The 18,401-nt window shown below is 36.4% G+C and overlaps 2 protein-coding genes across 2 annotated transcripts; both read right to left on the reverse strand.

Moving 5' to 3' along the window:
- Positions 1–681: 681 nt before the first annotated feature.
- Positions 682–6,107, reverse strand: zrsr2 (zinc finger (CCCH type), RNA-binding motif and serine/arginine rich 2). Its single transcript, XM_020938927.2, has 11 exons — positions 5,853–6,107; positions 5,541–5,620; positions 5,368–5,446; positions 5,187–5,295; positions 4,768–4,854; positions 4,340–4,378; positions 3,727–3,857; positions 3,027–3,240; positions 2,304–2,359; positions 2,067–2,176; positions 682–1,597 (listed from the first exon to the last, which is right to left on the reverse strand). The coding sequence occupies exons 1-11, from the start codon at positions 5,888–5,890 to the stop codon at positions 873–875; spliced, it is 1,668 nt and encodes a 555-aa protein (XP_020794586.2). The 5' UTR covers positions 5,891–6,107; the 3' UTR covers positions 682–872.
- A 185-nt stretch (positions 6,108–6,292) lies between these two features.
- On the reverse strand, positions 6,293–17,680 carry LOC110173043 (transmembrane 6 superfamily member 1). The gene is made up of 11 exons (XM_020939014.2): positions 17,390–17,680; positions 17,219–17,322; positions 16,665–16,766; positions 16,470–16,569; positions 16,019–16,101; positions 14,507–14,625; positions 13,736–13,831; positions 13,305–13,397; positions 12,620–12,739; positions 6,814–7,007; positions 6,293–6,488 (listed from the first exon to the last, which is right to left on the reverse strand). The coding sequence occupies exons 1-11, from the start codon at positions 17,479–17,481 to the stop codon at positions 6,440–6,442; spliced, it is 1,152 nt and encodes a 383-aa protein (XP_020794673.2). The 5' UTR covers positions 17,482–17,680; the 3' UTR covers positions 6,293–6,439.
- Between the last annotated feature and the right edge of the window lie 721 nt (positions 17,681–18,401).

The following is an 18,401-nucleotide window of genomic DNA, read 5'->3' on the forward strand; positions in this document are numbered from 1 at the left end:
TTACTACCAAGATTTTTGCAAGTTAACGTGCAACTTTTCTGGTGGAGGTTCTGTTACCTCCTCGTCTTCATGGAGATGTTGTTGCTTGGTCTAGAGTGCTTTACAGTATTGCGTTAAATGTATCTATCTCCATGGAGACAAAAAAGTGACACCACTAAGCCAAGTTACACGTTCAGATTATGTTATTTTAAGCAATAAAAACACCTGTAATTGAAGCAAATGCAAGATACACATGTTTAATGCTGCACTGTGGAGCATTTCAGGCAAAACAATGAAATCCCCACTGGAAAAAAATCAAGATGACAGACTCTCCACCAGAAAAGTTACACAATGCACCTTTAAAATTCTAACTACAAATTGATCAAGCGCCTTATCCAATTGAAACTTGTGGCATTGTATATTAGGTATGCAAAAAGGCATTACACCTCCTATAAAGTATGCCTAAAATTAACATTTATGACCAAAGATCACTGTGTTTTGGGAATATTTTCTATTAAAAAGCTTAAAGTATTATAGACCCACCCTAAGTTTCAGATAGGATATAAAAGGTGAAATGACTTAATAATGTTTTGTTGGATATAATTGAAAAAAGATGTACTCGGCTCATGTTAAGTGCAAAATGAAGTTACTTTTTTATTACACTGCCACAACATTTTATTTTAAGTATTAATAAATGTACTCAAAAAGACCATTTGTGTGTTTTTCTTCTTTTTAATAAAACAAAGCAACATTATTTACAATTTTACATTATTAGTTTGAGATCCTGTAGTCAAACAAAAACTGTATTCCCAAGGTTGAAGGGGCAATCTTGTGAAACTTGTAGCAAACTTAAATTCATGAAAAACATCCAAAGTATTTTGAGCTTATAATTTTTACTCTTGCTCCTTTATATTATTTTCTAAAGATTCATCAACGTCTTTAACATCTTTATTTGCATTTTCTGGACTAATTTTTACCTCCTCGGCTTCCTGTTTCACACATACTTCCTCTTTGTCCTCAGTTTTGGGAGTTGTTATTGAACTTTCTTTATCCGAATCTTCTGAACTAGTTCTTGGTGATTCTTTGCTTTTCTTTTTATGCTTTTTCTTACTTTTCTTTTTGCTCTTTTTCGAATGTTTGTGGCGTTTTTGCGGGCTGCCATCACCTTCTTTAGGGCTACTTTTAGTTTTTTCATTTTCCTTTGGGCTCCGACTTCGCTTGCGTTTGGTCCTCTCTCTACTTTTGCTTCTAGATCGTGAATCCCTATCTGTTCTATTAGATTTAACCCTATCTTTACTTCTACTTCTTCTTCTATTCCGGTCTCTACTGCGACTCCTGGATCTGTTTATACTTCTACTATGTCGTCTTTCACTGTACCTTGAACGGGACCCCCTCTCCTCCTCCCACCTCTCCCCCCTAAACGATCTTTCCGACCTGGGTGGGCTTCTTTGCCTCCATGATCGGTCGCCTCGTCTTTCCGAATGCCACCCCTCCCTGCGATTCCTCCTTTCGGGTGACATGTCCCGGTCCGCCTCCCAAAACTCATTGCCTGGGTTGCGGAAAACGTGTAAAAAATTGCAGTTCTTCCCCTTAGGGCATTTCTGTCTGTCGAACAAACCTGAAAACAAGATATAAAAGATAGATATATTAAATTAAACTTTATTGTTGATTAAATAGAATAAGTTGAATCAAAATTGTAAAAACAGTTCTTTCTCAATTTAAGCTATTTGTAATTTTCAATTGCTTAATGTACTGCTGAAAGAGTGGTAGTAGTACAATCCATGGGTTTCAAAGTGTTGAACATGTAGCACTCTTGCCATAGCAATTACCGGTAGTTTAAAAAAATGTTTAAAAAACTTTTCGCGGTAAAAAGTCCACCTACAAACATAAAGATGTAACCCAGGAATAAATTGGGAATCGTCAATTTTTATGTGAGTTACTCAAAAGTGTACAACAACACAATCTTGTATTTGTTTAGTCATCAAACCAAACTAATGAGAAAAAGACCAAAGGTGATTCAGTTTAAGGAGAAATGATTAAATCTAAGTAAACCTATTGACTGAGTGATTTCCAATAACAGCGCTTACCACAGATTGCATTCTTCCATCGAGTTACAGGACACAGCTCACAGTGAAGCTGCCGTCCTGCATACCAGCGCCCATTGAACTTTATCAAGGCCTCCTGACACTGCTCCTCCCTGGAGAGATAAGAAAATAAAATACAAAATATTATTTAGGTTAGGTTTGTGACGTAAGCATGAATAGAGCCTATACAATTGTTGGTATGTGTTTAAAAAAAAAAAAAAAAAAAAAGCAGACGCTTACGTTTCAAATTGGACATACACATTTCCCCTCAGATGTGATTCATAATTACAGCTAACCTGTAACCAAAAAAAGACATTTATTAGCATTTTTCTTATATACTCTTAAATTAAGGAAATTCACTCTTCTACTTTACAAACTTATGCACAAATACATTTAAATTATTTTATGATTTCTCAAACATGTTTTAATAGTTTTCTGTTATCATTAGCCCATTGACGCCTGATGCTGCGCAGCGCAGCACTGAGTCTCCTGTCGGTGTCGGCTCACCGGCAGGAGACTCAGTGCTGCGCTGCGCAGCATCAGGCGTCAATGGGTTAGTTTACCTGGAATTGTATTTTAAGTGATTCATGCATTTATTTCTGAGTATTCCTCAGACATGATGAAAAGCGCTTTAAAGGTTATGTAACTTTTTGGTTGGGGGTCTATCACCTGCTTTTATCTATCGATATGGCATTGCTCTGCCTTGAACGTTCCACAGTATTAAACATTAAACAGGTCTACATTACATTTATTCAATTACACGTGGTTTTATAGCTCAAAAATACAAAAACAAAACAAAACACAACAGGCATTCTGACAGTTTAATACCATACTGTGAAATCTTCCAGACAAAGCAATAACATGTCCATGAAGAAAAGCATTTGACAGATCCTCCACAAGAAAAGTTACACAATGCACCTTTAATGTCGATTTTACAAATTTAAAATGAGCCTAAAGCCAAACCTTGAACTGCACGACTGTCCCGACACTCCTGAACTCAGGCAGGACATCGTGGTAAAAGTCGATGAAGCTCTCGTGCAGCTCCTCTTCACTGTACTCCAAGCATGAATCCATGTCGTAATCATCCCGTTTCGCCTGCTCCATCCCAAAAGTGAAGAACATGGCACGGATCAGGAGTGTCGTGCTGCTGCTGGGATGGACATGCTTACGGGAACATCTACAGTAAGTGAGAGGGGAAACTAGTCAAATGGGCAGCATAATTTCATACTTTTGACATTCTATAAAGTAGTACAGTTCTTTTTAAAAAATGACTTTTGATGTCTTATGTCACGTCTGTATGTTAATGCTGTTGAAATTTGTTAGTGAGGAGACAATAAGGAAACCTGAACCTGACACATCATATTTAGAGGTTCTTGTACTATTCCCTAGTCTATGAAAGATTGGATTCAGTTGTTTTTGGTTCCATTATCAACACATTGGACACTCTGTAAGATTGCGGATTTCTTTTAGCTACAAAACTCTTTCTGTGGAACATCTATTTTAAAAAGATTTAAATGTGAGTATCCTAACACTTTTAACAGATGTAATATAAAATGACACCAGGTCACACGGTCTATTGAATGTGAGTATGTGAAATAAAAAAGGTTGGAAACTTATTTTAGTAAGGTATATAAAGATAGGACAAAAATAACTTGTGTAGTACCGGTCTCCAAATCGACAGGCTCCAGTCTTAAGAAAGAAGGGGCAGTTTGCCACGTCTCGCTCAGTGCCGTAGTTCTTTGAGCTTTCAGTCACTGGAGCTTCAGGATTTTTCCAGGCACCTCCATTTTCTAACTGTGTAGAAGAGAGAGAAAATAATTATTATTTTTAGATATAACTGACTAATGTGAAAACTAGAATTATTTAACTATAATATTCAAGATATAATTTGCTTTATAGTTCAGTTTTGCGTCCAGGTTTTGGCTTGTCAGTTAATTCTTAGTAGCTGTGTCATACTTAGGTATATTTTAGTCCCATTTACGGTCTGGTGTAATATGTAATCTTTCTGGTGAAGGATTTGCCACCTCTTTGTCTCTATAGAGATGTTAATCCTTTGCCTGGAATGTTCCACAGTACAACATTAAAGTTCTGTATCTCCATAATTTTGAGCAATCGACCAATAAATCAAAGATGGTTAACTTCAATGCCATGCATTGGCACTTTCTAGGCATATAATCTGATCTCTATGGAGACAAGAACATGGCAGCCACCAGAAAGTTTACATAGAGCACTTTCAAAAGTTTGAGAAGAAATAATTTAAGGCATTGTGTTTTTACCTGACTTTCTGCTTCGTCCAACATTTTCTGAACTGCCTCCTATAAATGGTGCAAAGACAGGGCTTGTAAAAATGGTCTGTACAAAGAAATATCTGCTCACCAAAAGTTAAGACCACACAAAAAAGTGAAAAATATTATTATAATAGCATTGTTGACCATTCAGATCCATCTTAAACACTGTAAAAGATACGCTCTTGTAGGAGGCGATTTCATGTTTCTTTTAGTGCGCATCTTAGTTAAGGAGAAGTTTTTGACCTTTGTGTTGCTCAGTTAAGGAGTAGTTTACAACAGTTCACATTGAAAATACATTATCGAAAGCAAAACAATCAAAAACCCTAATTTAGAATGTTTACAAAATTAATTTTATACTCCAAATTGTACAAAGGAGGATATGTTTCTCAGTGCTAGCGTCCCAGGGCACGTATCACCTCTCTGTCTCTCTTCTCCTGCCTCTTCTGCTCCTGATCCTCCGCCTCTTTCCTCTGACGGGCCTCCCATTCTTCTTTGATCAGTCGCTGCAAATAGAAAACAAAAACAGTCGAAAAGGTCAGCGTATGCCAGGGAGTGTCAGTTATAAAATTTAAATGAACAATAGTGAAAAAAAAAAATCAACAATGGCAACTGGATCTATAATGTTGCATGCTGTGTACATAAATGTAACAAGTATAGTCAAATATAATGTAATGATATGTACAATAATGAAAAACAACTATTATGAGAATGTCTAAATAATTTCAAACCCTTAAAATTTGTAAAATAGTTGACAATACCATTAAGTGTCAAACTTCTAAGCCCAGTCTATCTAATCTAATACAGATATATATATTTTTTATTTAAAAACAGTCACCTCTTCCTCCTCTCTTCGTCTCTGTGCAGCCTCCTCTTTTTCCATCTTCAGTCTGAACTCCTCTTGAGCCAGACGCTCCCTCTCCAACCACTCCTCATGAAGTCGCTGCCTGAAACAAGCATCAAAACAATAAGAAAGCTGTAATGTGTTTATTTATTATTTTAGCATAATATGATCATACCTTTCCACTTCTGCAATTTCAGCTTCTTCGTTATCGTCTCCATCTTCTTCGAGCTCTTCATTTGCTTCATCAGTGACGCCTATACATTATAAAAGTTATCACATAATTCATAAACATTGAGTATTTGAGCTGCTGAAATTAACTGAAAACCAGTAATATCACTCACTACATACCATTTTCTCTGGACTGTGCCAAAGCTTGACGTTTGCGTTTTCTTCTTTCTTTTCTCAATGCAGAACGACGTTGTTTTTGGCTGAAAAAAAATGTAGCAAAAATAAAGTTTATTTGGCATAATATAACATGTATACAGCTCGCTAGTTATAATGTATGATTCATTTTAACACGATTAGCTTCAGAGAATAATACATTTTTGCCATTTATTTAGACAGAACAAGCACAGTGTATTTTATTATAACGTCTTCAAGATCTTAAATATACAAAAATAGTAAAAAGATATCAGAAAGAATACAGAAGATAGGACGCACCTGAGAACCGGAGCAGTGGGTCCAGTAGGAGCTGCCATGGGGACCGATGCTAACAGTGGCTAACCTGGTTTAGCTCGGCTTATTTCATCAATTCCTAACTCTTTTAACACATCTTCAGTGATTTAATATACATTTTTAAGCGCGTGAATATCCGACAATGTTACAGGCAACTTTAAATGACAAGTTCTAAGTATTTAGTTAATTTGTTAGATCGAATCTTGTGGGGGGGAAACACAAACAACAGTCACGTGATAAGCACTTCTGGGTTCTTTTTTTCTTCTACTAATGTGAAAACAGGGGTTACAGCGCCACACCTTGACAAAAAACAAAAACTGACCTCCAAACATTTAACTTCAGTAGTTTTATATAATAATGCCATAATGTTGTATAGAAGTAATAATGACAAATGGAAGGAAAACATATTTATTTCCAAAAAAGTGCAAACATAAACTTTTATCAGCTTTTAGTTTACAAACAATGGCTTGATTGAGAAAAGATGTAGCTAAGGACACTCATTTGTACAATGTTTTATTATTTAGCCTTTTATGTTGATAGCATAAGTCTTTATCCAGGGCTTGTTGCTTAGCTTATCTTTGGCTCATCACAGTTTTTAGATATGGTACAATTTTAACAGTGCTGAAAAAAAAAGTTTAATTGTTCAAATTAGCTATAAATAGTATTCACATACCTTTAGAACAAACAAACTATTTTCAAAGGAATAGAAGCAATACAAAACTATGAATGTTTATGAGTCCACAAAAAGCAAGAATGTAATCCACAAACACAAACAAAATTAAATAATAGTCAGAGAAAATTAAACTTAAAGATATTGTGGCTTTACAGATTCACATGGAACCAACCTTTTAAAAGAGGACTAAACACCATATAACTTTACAGTTGGCAGATTACAGTCAAGCCTTGAGTCTGACCAACCGTCAAATAACTGTTAAAACAGTCTTACTCAGTCTTTTTGTCAGATGTGGTTCTTGTTGACAGGAAAAACCCAGGCCTGGTGGCGCAGCGGTAGCAGAGGAGCTGAGGCACCAGAGCGTAGATCACATTTACCAGAAGGAACAGAGGCTGGCTGCTCACAGGAACTCGAAAAGAGAAGGGGGTACGAGTGTGGAGAGATGCGCCAATGTGCGAAAACTGGGCCTAAAACACACAAGCAAATAATATAATGGTGCTGTATGAATTATTATAAAATAGTAGCTTTTATTTAGCTTTTATATATTACACAAAATTGACTCTTGTGAGCTATAAGTCATGGTATAATTTTGTTATCTCGTCAAAAACAGACCAGATGTTTGAATAACCCTTTTATTATTAGTCTGTCTACATCTCCAAAGATCAAAATGCTCTGTTCCACCTTGTGATGTCATATAGTGGTTTCAAGTTAACAGGCTTTACCTTTTGTTCAGTAGCGATTCCAGGGCTGAAATTATCTAAATTATACCAAGTTGAAAGTTTGTCCTGATGAAGATCAGTTTACCCTGATGAAGGCTGAAGGGCCGAAATGCGTTGGTGTGATTTTAACTTTATCTGTCATGTGTTATTAAAGGCTTTTATACTTTTTGAGTGCCTCAGTTTTTTCAACTCTGTATTTGAGACTGGTCCCTACATTGAAGAGCACTGAAAGGACATTTCTACACAATTTCGGTATATCCAAGTAGCACTCCTGCCCCCTCAAGTTTTTTATCTAAATGATTCTAGTGACAGTGTATGGAATTTAAAAACACAACACTGAACTTCCTGTATTACCACATGACTTTACAAGATGGAACAATGTGTTTTCAGTGTGAGAGAAAAACTCAAACATGTGTTGAACATGTGTGAATGAAACAAAGCACAACTCCAGGTATGTTTGTGATGAGGAAACAACATCCTAACATACATAAAAAAGAGCATAATGTTGGCCCTTTAAAGAAGGAAAATCCATGAATTTCAGAGTGAGGAAATTGCAACATTACCATCACAACACTTAGTAAGAGTGTTTGCATCTTTTGAATGGTGAAAGTCCTCAAAATGTCACCAATGTAAACAGGAGGTTAAAAGCGATGAATAAACATGTCATAGAAAATAAAAAAATTAAAATGTTGTTGGAAGTGTCTTGATCTCAAATTAATTCTGACTCACATTTAAGTTATTTTCTTATTGTTATTTATTAATGGCTTTCAACTTCCTGTTCATAGGCACAATTTTGAGGACTTTAGTTTTCATCATTCAAGAGATAGCTTTTTTCTCATTACTAAAACAATTCAAAACAAATTAATTCATTAAATGTGTGTCTCATGATGCAGCCAATAATTGTGAATGTTAATCCAAAACACATTTTAGACATAGTGTAATACATTAGTTTCTTTTTTAAGATTGCTGTGCGCAGGTTGTTCGTCGAGTAATGGTCCAGCTGCTGACTTCTGCTGAAAGATGTCTGGAGTCTGGACAATAGGTTTAGATTTCAGTGACACTGGTTTTAGGTTAAGTGGATTGTGCTAAAATATGAAATACTGAAAAATACTAACTCTATAATACACAAAGAGTCAACGAAAAACAAATGTGTGAAGTTTACTTGGATTTTAATAGAAGATCATTTGAATCTGACCACAGTATCTTTCCCGTAGTGAGGGCTGGTTCATTGTAAGTACTCCCTATAATACTGAACTATAATTATATTGATACTTCAGTGGGATAATGAAGCATTCAACAAAGGTTTTACTATTTGCCCCAACTATTTTTCATAATCGTAATATAAACTATTTTAAAAAGCAGCAAAAAGGCCAATAAAAAAATCTTGCAATGTTATCTTCAAAATGTTATGGAAGATATCCATTATATTATGCTATATCCTCTTTGTTATTATATTATATTGTGATGTGTGAGCTACCATGTCCAAGTAATTTCCCTTGTGGACCAATAAAGTTTGTCTAAGTCTAAGTCTAAGTCTAAGTCAAAGTAATGTTTTGTGCGATATCTGAACTTCAACCAAGATATTAACAGGTGAGTTTTTAGTTTCACAAGTACTACCAAAGAAAAGATTTGGCTTTCCAAGTACCACCAGATCCAAGCCAGATCTATAATAGGACTATTCCAGGTATAATCTAGGGCTAAACCAGGTCTAAAAGTGGACTACATCATTAGTCCAATGAGGTTCATTTGGTCTTCTGATAATTTACATTATTAGGTTCTTTTTTTAGACCAAGAGTTTGATTTCATACCTGACAGTTTCGACTGCTCACTGTGGTCTTTCTTATTGTGGTCATGTGGTGTTGCTGTGATGTTTCCGGTCAGCTGATTTAAACAGGTTTTGGCGCTGTCTTCCTACTGATGGAGGCAGGATGACAGCGCCAGCGACAGTATCCCAGGTGTGTGAGAGTAAAAAAGCCCCTTCGTCCCGGTTATACATGACCACTCTGAGGAAGAGTGCTAGTGAGCAGTCGAAACTGTCTGGTATGAAATCGAACTCTTGGTTTGAAAAAAAGAACCTAATAACATGGACTACATCATTGTAGTTATCCAAGTACTACCTGAAGAAGTTCACGTAGAACAGTCTGAGAAACTGTTTTAGTTCTCAAACAGTTCTGAGTGGATTTTTAATAGCATTGTCTTATTATCATCACCAGGAAAAAAAATATATATTCATTTTTGTAAATACTGAACATTCTCTCTCACCACCTTTTCATCCAAAGTCCCTGAAAACGCACCACATGTCTCATAGCAGCCGCTGTTGTCAGGCCATCACTCTGTCTCTATTTTTATCTCTTCTGAACAGCTGACATTTAAGTGAATACCACCAATAGCTCCATTCCTCCTGCTCTGAAGTCATCCCCAATCCCACTGCTGAGTGACACACAGGTCTGCACCACACACCACCTTTGTGCGTTTATACTGTAGTCCGAGTCCAAGGGTGTACTCAATAACAAGGCAGTATTTTTAGGAGTAACTGTTTCAACTAAGGAAAAGGCTATCTATAAAGAAAACACAGAAAATTAACCCATTCAGTAGATCCCAAATTATTTAAGTTTTACTATTTGATATCAGCAGTATTGATGGTTTTCAAATGTTATAATGTCATTCTCACAGATGTTGGGCAACAGACAGATGTCTCAAATGATTACAATGTACTTTGCCATGAAATATCCAAAAGGTAAATACAATAATGTTAAACCTGATCATTTCTAACCGTGACTATAGAGCCATAAACTCTCTATAGTACAATAAAAAAAAATTTGCATTATAGCAATATTAATTTTAGCTGTTCCTCATCTGTATTAAATAATAAGGACCTATAAAATGTTGTGTTGTCATCTGAAACCCAGCAATACTGTACCTGCTCTACTGAGGTATAATATAAGATATATTGTGGAAAGACTAATCCAAAGATTTTTCATGATGATAATTTGTATGGAGTATAAAATATAGCAAACCAGTATACAATTATAAGCTAAACTAAACACTCCCAATAACCCAGAGCATCAAAAATAATACAATGTAATATAATCAATAGTATAAAATGACTATAGATTACAGACAATAGTCCATGTTTTTTTTTTTAAAGGTGCAATGTGTAAGAAAAAAGTGTGTGTGGAATATGGTGGAGACATCAAGTGATGAGAAGATTGTGCAGTGGTCAGTGGAGGAGACCAAATATTTACTATATCTGTGTTCACCCGGTAAGGTTATATCTTTGGATTCAGCGTCGCTCCCGCCTTCTTCACAGCAGATGTTGTAGCAGAGCTTGGCACAGATAAAAAATGATTTGTATGCGTACAAATGCTTGCTGGTGTCGATGATGCAGTTTATGATTGATATTTTCCTTGCTGTGACATCCGCTTTCGTCTGTCGATGACACATCATGGGTTTACTTAAATGGTTTGAACACGGGTTGTTCACTGGTAAGCATTTTGGCTCCCAGTGTAATTGGTGTGGGAACCGGCATGGCACAATTCTGACCGGCCTGAAAACAGCTACAGAGATGTTTTTGCTTTGCTCAGAATGTTCCACTGTATGGCATTAAAATCATCTATCTTGCATTGATTTAATTATCACCGTTTTGTTGCTCAGAAATACCTTGAAAAGCATGAATTTGAACTTTGAGAGCAGGCTTGACTTTCCACAGATCTGACTTGTAATATTGGCATGGTGGTGTCACATACTTGTCTTTATGCAGATGGATAAATTTAATTCCATACTGTAGATCTCAATGAAGATAAGTTGATAGCAGACCCTCCATCAGAAAACGTACACAGTGCACCTTTAAATATATTGTACTGTACTCAAGTGTAGCCACTATATTTACTCTCTCAGTGAATATTGTATCACGTAAAACGGGCAGAGGAATGTTTGGTCGTGTGTTTCTAATGTTAACAGTTTACGCCTGTAGACCACCACCTGTGTCAGTGGCCTTCACAGCCCTGCTCCAGACAGAGAGGGGTCTGCAGGGGGGCAGTAAACACCAGGTCACCCCTCTCTAAAAGGGCAGGGGGCAAGAGGAGGCAGGTGGCCCTCTTCAGCACCTTAACCACAACACGAGGTCCTACTCATGACTGTGAAGCATTTGGTAAAGTCACAGCAACGCTTCATTTTAATATTCAATCAATACATGGTATATCTGTATCTGTGTAATTTGGGGGTCTGAGAGAGAGAGCGTGAGGGAGGGAGAGAGAGAGGGAGAGGGAGTGAGGAAAAGAGAGAGGGAGAGAGACAGAGAAGAAAAAGAGGGAGAGGGAGAGAACGAGCAAGGGAGAGCGAGAGGGAGAGGAGGTGAGGAAGGGAGAGAGAGAGAGCAAGAGAGGTAGAGAGAGGGGGGGCAGAGAGAGAGCGTGAGACAGAGAGGGAGGGATGTTGTTCTTGTGATTTAATTTCCTAATTAATGAAGGTATTTAAACATTCTGCTTTGTCATGTCTTTATTTATCTTTTTTATGACTAGTGATGTTTGATATTGTAACATTATATCCAAAGATTACCCTATCATTTATTTCAGTATTTCACAGCTTCTCACAACTTCTCCGTCTACATGAGGTTGCTGTAGCGCCAGTTGTCCGATTCAAACGTTATCAGTCAGATCCCCAACAGAGCTCAGGATAGAAAGTGACATAATGGTCATTACCATGGAAATCAGCTGTGATTATGGCAGCTGGGGATGGGTATCACTGAGAAGTTGCCGATACAATACATATCTCAATACATAGGCTACAATACATACTGTAATAAAGTGAGCTTTGGATTCAATATGATATATTTCAAATCGATACAAAAGCTAAAAAATAAAGGCTAAATCATGGATGTGATTCTAAAAGTCTTTATTAAACCACTTCTTGTGCAAAGTTAATATGAAACACACCCATTTTAATAATCAAAAACTATGAATATGTCAATTGTGTTGCATAAACAAGTTTCCTTCCACTAAACAAGCAACAAAACTGTAGCACTGTAACAAAATAATTTAGTAAAATATACAAAAAAATACTCTTGGCGAAATATCGATACAGGAGCCCACAATATTGATAGTGTATCATCACATTTAATGATAGTGTTATCGAGATATATTAGCCTTACTTAATGATAGCCTGATAAACTGCTGGGTCACTACTAGTAAGTACGTTTATCTAGTGTCCGAATACATTTGAATGGACATTACGGATAATAGTTCGCATCATCAAATCTCCATTAATTTAACATTAGATGAGTTACAATCCTGAGCTCTATGGCATAAACAAAACTCAGAATGTCTTTGCCACCTGTATAAAAATGTAGCGCAGTCACTGACCTGTGCCAATGCTCCAGAATGAACCAGAGTCAGATCAGGCATCCACCCACAGCCAGGGACGACCAGGGCATAAATAGCCAGAACATAGTACGGACCAGAGTACAACATGCTCACCAGCATCTGACAGACACAGAATGCACTTTTAAAGACAATATTCATGGGTTGATGCGAGAGAGTGTTGTCATAATATATCTCTTTTGAAAGGTTTAATGTACTCAAAATGGTGCCCATTAACAGAAAATTTTAAGTACATGCACAAAATATACACAGAAATCTTAAAACTATATCAACTACATGCACTAAAAAGTCACCAAAGATACAGAACATACACTGTACATTTATTAAAATCTATATCGTATTTGCTAGAGCTTGCACTCATTAATCTAGTTTATATTTTAATTTGTTTCCTATCTTGTTTCACTTCAAGTTTATGAATGTTTAGTTTGCACAGAAATTGCAATAAAGAAACCTGAAAATACCCTAAACGTGAATGTGTGAACCCTTGGCAGAAAAATTCAACAGAAATGTACAAATATTTGAAAATGCTCTGCTGAACAATAGAGCACATGTGACCAAATAAAAACAAAAGTGTGTTACTACAATAGTGATATGATGCAATATTATAAATAAAGGACCATTTTAGACAAAGCAAAGCAAATCACAGCTGGTTAATGTTTTACTGTACCTGCACTTTTGGATACGCCGTGGGGTCTTTGAGGTACGGTTCAAACTGGAGTGCGTAGTCCTGGCACCACTGACCAGAGCAGTCCAAGACGATCTAAAAATACACAGACCTTAAGCATTATCAACATTAAAAAGGTACTTATCAGGTTAAAGTAGCAATAAGTAACTTTTTTCCTGATGGAGGGACCTTCTCGTCTCCATGGAGATGTGTTTGCTTTGGCTGGAATATTCCACAGTATGTACATTGCCATCAGGAAATATTACAGATCTGTGGAGAGGTGAGCCTATTGATAACTATAAATTCAAGATAGGTACGTTTATAAGCTGCACTGTTATACCGTGGAACATTTAAGGCAACACAATGACATCTCCATGGAGACAAGCCCCACTAGAAAAGCTACATTAAAATTAAATTAAATTAAGGTTTCTTACCAGGCCTCTAAAAACACAGAAAGCAAAGGCAAGAATGAGGTAGATCACAAATAACAGGTCCATTGGTCTCTGGGACAAACTTTTTCTTTGAGTCTCCTGCAAAATAAAATAAACAGGATTCTTTATTATCATTATCCATCAGGGCCACAGCAATAAGAAGTCATTTCAACTGGGATCAATGTTAGTTTATTTATTTTATAATTATTTATTTTTTTGGTTGAGTAGTCTATATTCAGATGTAATGGCATGTTTTTTTCATTATATTTTTCATATTTTAGTTTAAGACTTGTCTTAGTTGAACGCTTGAACTCTAAAACTAATGAGCTGCTAAATATTTTATGTATAGATGTTTTTTAAAGACGTATTGCACAACTTTTCTGGTAGAGGGTCTGTCACCTGCTTGTCTCCATGGAGATGTGCCTAGAATGTTTCACAGTATGGCCATATACTTAAGCATCTCCATTGAGACTTGCAAGCCAAATTACAGGTAAGGTTTGTGGAGAGGTGTCCGCACTCACAATAAGAATTTTGTTTTTTTAAGATATTTTTGAGCAATTGACACCTGTAGTTGAATAAATGCAAGACAGATTAGTTTAACACCAAACTGTGGATAATTTAATCCAAAGGCAATTAACAGGTTGTGGACCCTTTCCAGAAGTGCACCTTTAAATTATACATTAATTAATAAAAACAAACAAAAAAAAGCACATCTTCATGAGTAATATTAGTATTTAATAGTGTAAGGATCCCATTTTTGTATAAGGTTCTTACAGAGTTTAGAGGCTCTTGGCTGGACGGCTGGCTGAAGATGCGGAAACAAGTCCAGACTGCGACAGAGACGTACAGCCCGTGGAGCAGAGAGAGAGGGCCCACACGAAACCCATATTTACCTACAAAAAAGATCACAAATATTGACTACAGTTAGCATAGCATTTACATAAAAATACAAAATAAAAACACACACATTTTGACATTTGATTCTTCATTTACTATAATAGTGACACAATTATCTTGCAGCATTTTTAAAAAGAAAAAATAAACATCTCAAAATTAATAAATCAACAATGGGCATTTAAGTTGTGTTTTTCTCATAAATCTTTCAAGCCTGTAGAGAAATGCTGATGTAATCTAAAACCCAGTTATAGTTTTATACTCATCAGCAAAAATCATAAGCTCACAATGTTTATGTGTCTTTTTGCTCTTGTGCTATGGTGAGCTAAATGAACAGCTGGATTTCCCAAAGATTCCAGATTACAAAACAATGACAAAAAATGTTTTATAAAAAATTGCTGTGTCTAATACTTAGTAGGGTTGTCAAAAGTATCAAAATTCAAGTACTAAACTATATTAAAGCTTGTACTTGAGCAGGTATCGATGTACTAAAAACATTCACAGGACAGAAATCAACGTTTCCTGAATACGTTTAAAATCAGGGTTCCCACTCTTTTTCACTGACAAAATTTCAAAACTTTTCCATGATTTTTCATCACCTAAAGTCAATTTTCCATGACTTTATAGCACCCTACATGTGTAGAATTGAGCATAATTTTAGGACTAAATATGAAATGTTAACCCTTTCCACTCACCTTATGGTTTGTTACTATACTTTAACATTCAAAATGCTGTCAGTGCATTTATTGTCATCTCTTTTAAACAAAAAGGCGCATATGTTTGGAAATAATCTTAATAGCCTAATGATAACTTAACAGAACACTGTAGATGTGTGTGAAAGAGATACTAAAACTTTTCCAGAACTTTAATTGAATTTTTAATTTCCATGACATTTCCAGGATTTCCATGACCGTGGGAACCTTGTAAAATGATCTTGAGTTGTGTAAAACCACATAGTAGTACTGTATATATGTCCACGGACGACTGAGGGATTACACAGATGTAAGACAACATGGTAATATAAAAGAAAGTATGATTTAATGTTGAAAATGATATTCTACTGTATAAAGAAAAAGTGTTTGTTTTATTATTGTGGTATTGGAATCAGTATTGAGTATCAAATCTTTTACTTAGTATTGAACTCGAGTTTGAAAGTTTAGTATGTATGTAGGGATGTGTACAATAATGTGTGATGAAATACATTATGTAAGTAATATTGCAGCCTATATAGTGCATGTTTAATGTAACAGATAAACCACTTTCTCAGAGTTCTAAAAATAAAATACTAGCTGAGTCTATTGTAATATGTTTGTGAGAATGGCCTGATTGGTTTGGGAAGGGTCTCTACGGGCTCTCCATCTAAATACATCTCATTATTTTTAGTGTTCTTACCGACAGCGTTCCCAAGAATGTAGACTATGGCACGCATGAGAAAAGATCCCACCCAGTACAGGCCAATGGCTCGGTAACTGTCCCTGCCATTGTCAAAGGCACACGGACAATATGTTGACAAAAGGGATTAACAAAAACCCATGCCAACCAAATAGAGAGAGGTGAAACTGACAGAGAGAGTGAAAGACAGAGAGAGAGAGAAAGAAAGAGAGACTGACAGAGGGAGAGAGGGAAGATGAAGGGAGAAGAGAGAAAGGTGAGAAGCAGCTTGACAGACAGAGAGAGAGAGAGAAGAGACACAGGGTGACAGACAGAGAGAGAGAGAAAGAGACACATGGTGACAGACAGAGAGAGAGAGAAAGAGAGAGAGAAGATGGCAGGAGAAGAGGAGGAAGAGATAAACAAAGAGAGAGGGAGAGAAAGAGAGAGATTATTTTAGATGCTGACTCACCCCCATGTTATAGCAGCGATCACTAGTAGATACATGAGATAGTGCACACAACCATCCCAGTAGGAAATCATGTGACCATGGGCTGTGTTAATGTGTGGATCTGCCTAGAATGCAAAATATAAATATTTAAACATGTTTTGGTCAGTTAGCTGAAATAAAACATGCACGCAATTTATGAACCTGCAAATCTGATACTTGCCTCTTTGAGATAAAATGTCACAAATCCATCAATGATGTTGTCTTGCTCCAGGCCAATTATAAGATTGACGACACTCAGAAAAGCAAAGACAGCATACACTACAAAACAACATCCAATGAATACAAAATACTATTATCAAATATATAAAATGTAAACATCTAAGCTTAGAATTTCTTATGAACCTGTTCAATGTAAAAGGAGCGTTTCAAATGTGAAAACTTTGCAAAACTAGAACAAGTCTAATCTCAAACTCTTTACCTCCTTTAAAAAGTAAATAAGGATTTCACCAAAGAAAAACAAAAGCAAACTTTGTATTTAAAATGGATTAAATGATGAGCTTTTTAAACCATTCTTAGACACAGATAAAGCCTTAAAGTAAATATTGGACTAAATCCAGGAATGAACACAGACAGTTCTGCGGTTGTGTCATAAGTAAATACATCCATTGCTCATGATTTTGTGAATGGGACTTGACTGAGAGAATACCTTCTGCTTTTCTGAAAGGTGCATGCTGTTAAACTGAATACAAGTAGTAAAGTTTGTATCATACCATAAAACAGAGGATCTGATGGAGCCTTCTTGTTGAGGATAAACTGTCCTGAGATGCACAAAGTTACAAAAGTGGCACATCCAGCGTAGAACTGGGCCTCGGCACTAAAATAATACAAGTGAATACCAAAGCATACGCAACACTAAGCTTTTTTATAGATGTCAAACTCACCTGTCGTTGCAAATGAGTGCATTAGATAAATAACAAATTGGGATTGACGTAAGAGACAATACAAAAACTCCGGTCCCCGCAGACGCACTCATGTCGGAGCCGATTCGTCTCCGCTTTGATAATAAAAAGTATAATAGCTAATAGCCTGTAATTAAGAATATCGATGACATTTTCGGATTTGTGGCAGAAGTCATAGTCGCAGTGAAAAACAGGAGAAAGAGGAAATTGTGCCAGCGGGAGACATGCTCGGTCTTGATGAGCGCGTCGGTCTGGACTGACTTTACAGTGACTTTTCCCCCCTCCAGTCGCGTAAAGTGAGCACAGAGAGTCAGCCAATGAAAATGAGCCTGTGAGCCATGCACTGCTGGGAAAAAGCACAGCCAATCAGAATGCAGAGGTTAGTGTTCGTTCATGAAATAATTGCTCCAGACCCGGGTTCAAACCATGGATCTGGTTCAAACCCTGCCTGGATCAGAAGACGCAAAATTGCAGTCATGAACAAAAACTAAGATGATATCAAAAGTTTAAGTTAGTTATCATTGTTTGTGCATTTAAAAAGGCCAAATTAAGTATTAGAGCATTAATTATTTAGACAATCACATACAGCTGATCTAGGGTGAATAAAAAATTGGGACATGCCCTGTTTTTGGTGGTTGGTAATAATAAAACTGTGAAACAAGTGTGTAATTAAGGAAAACTGTTATGCATAGACCATTCATGACTAACATATGAGTTAGTATAATCACATTTTCTTTGTGTTTTGGTCATTTTTAAGCAGCTTTTCTGTATTTTACTGAAACAAGTTACAACTTATGCCTGTCTTTACTGTTGGCAGGGATCAGATTGGTCAAAAATAGGGACACCTGGGACATTTCTTGGACAAATCACTGGTTTCCGATAAATCTCTTGGGACAGGAGACGCGGGGCTCAAAACTGTGACTGTTCCAGGTAAACAGGGACATCTTGTCACCCTAAGCTGATCATTATATCATAAAACAGTTTACAATTGATG

Source organism: Boleophthalmus pectinirostris, unplaced genomic scaffold (genome assembly GCF_026225935.1).
Source record: "Boleophthalmus pectinirostris isolate CB_2022bp ecotype Guang Dong unplaced genomic scaffold, ASM2622593v1 HiC_scaffold_19, whole genome shotgun sequence".
Lineage (NCBI taxonomy): Eukaryota > Metazoa > Chordata > Actinopteri > Gobiiformes > Gobiidae > Boleophthalmus > Boleophthalmus pectinirostris.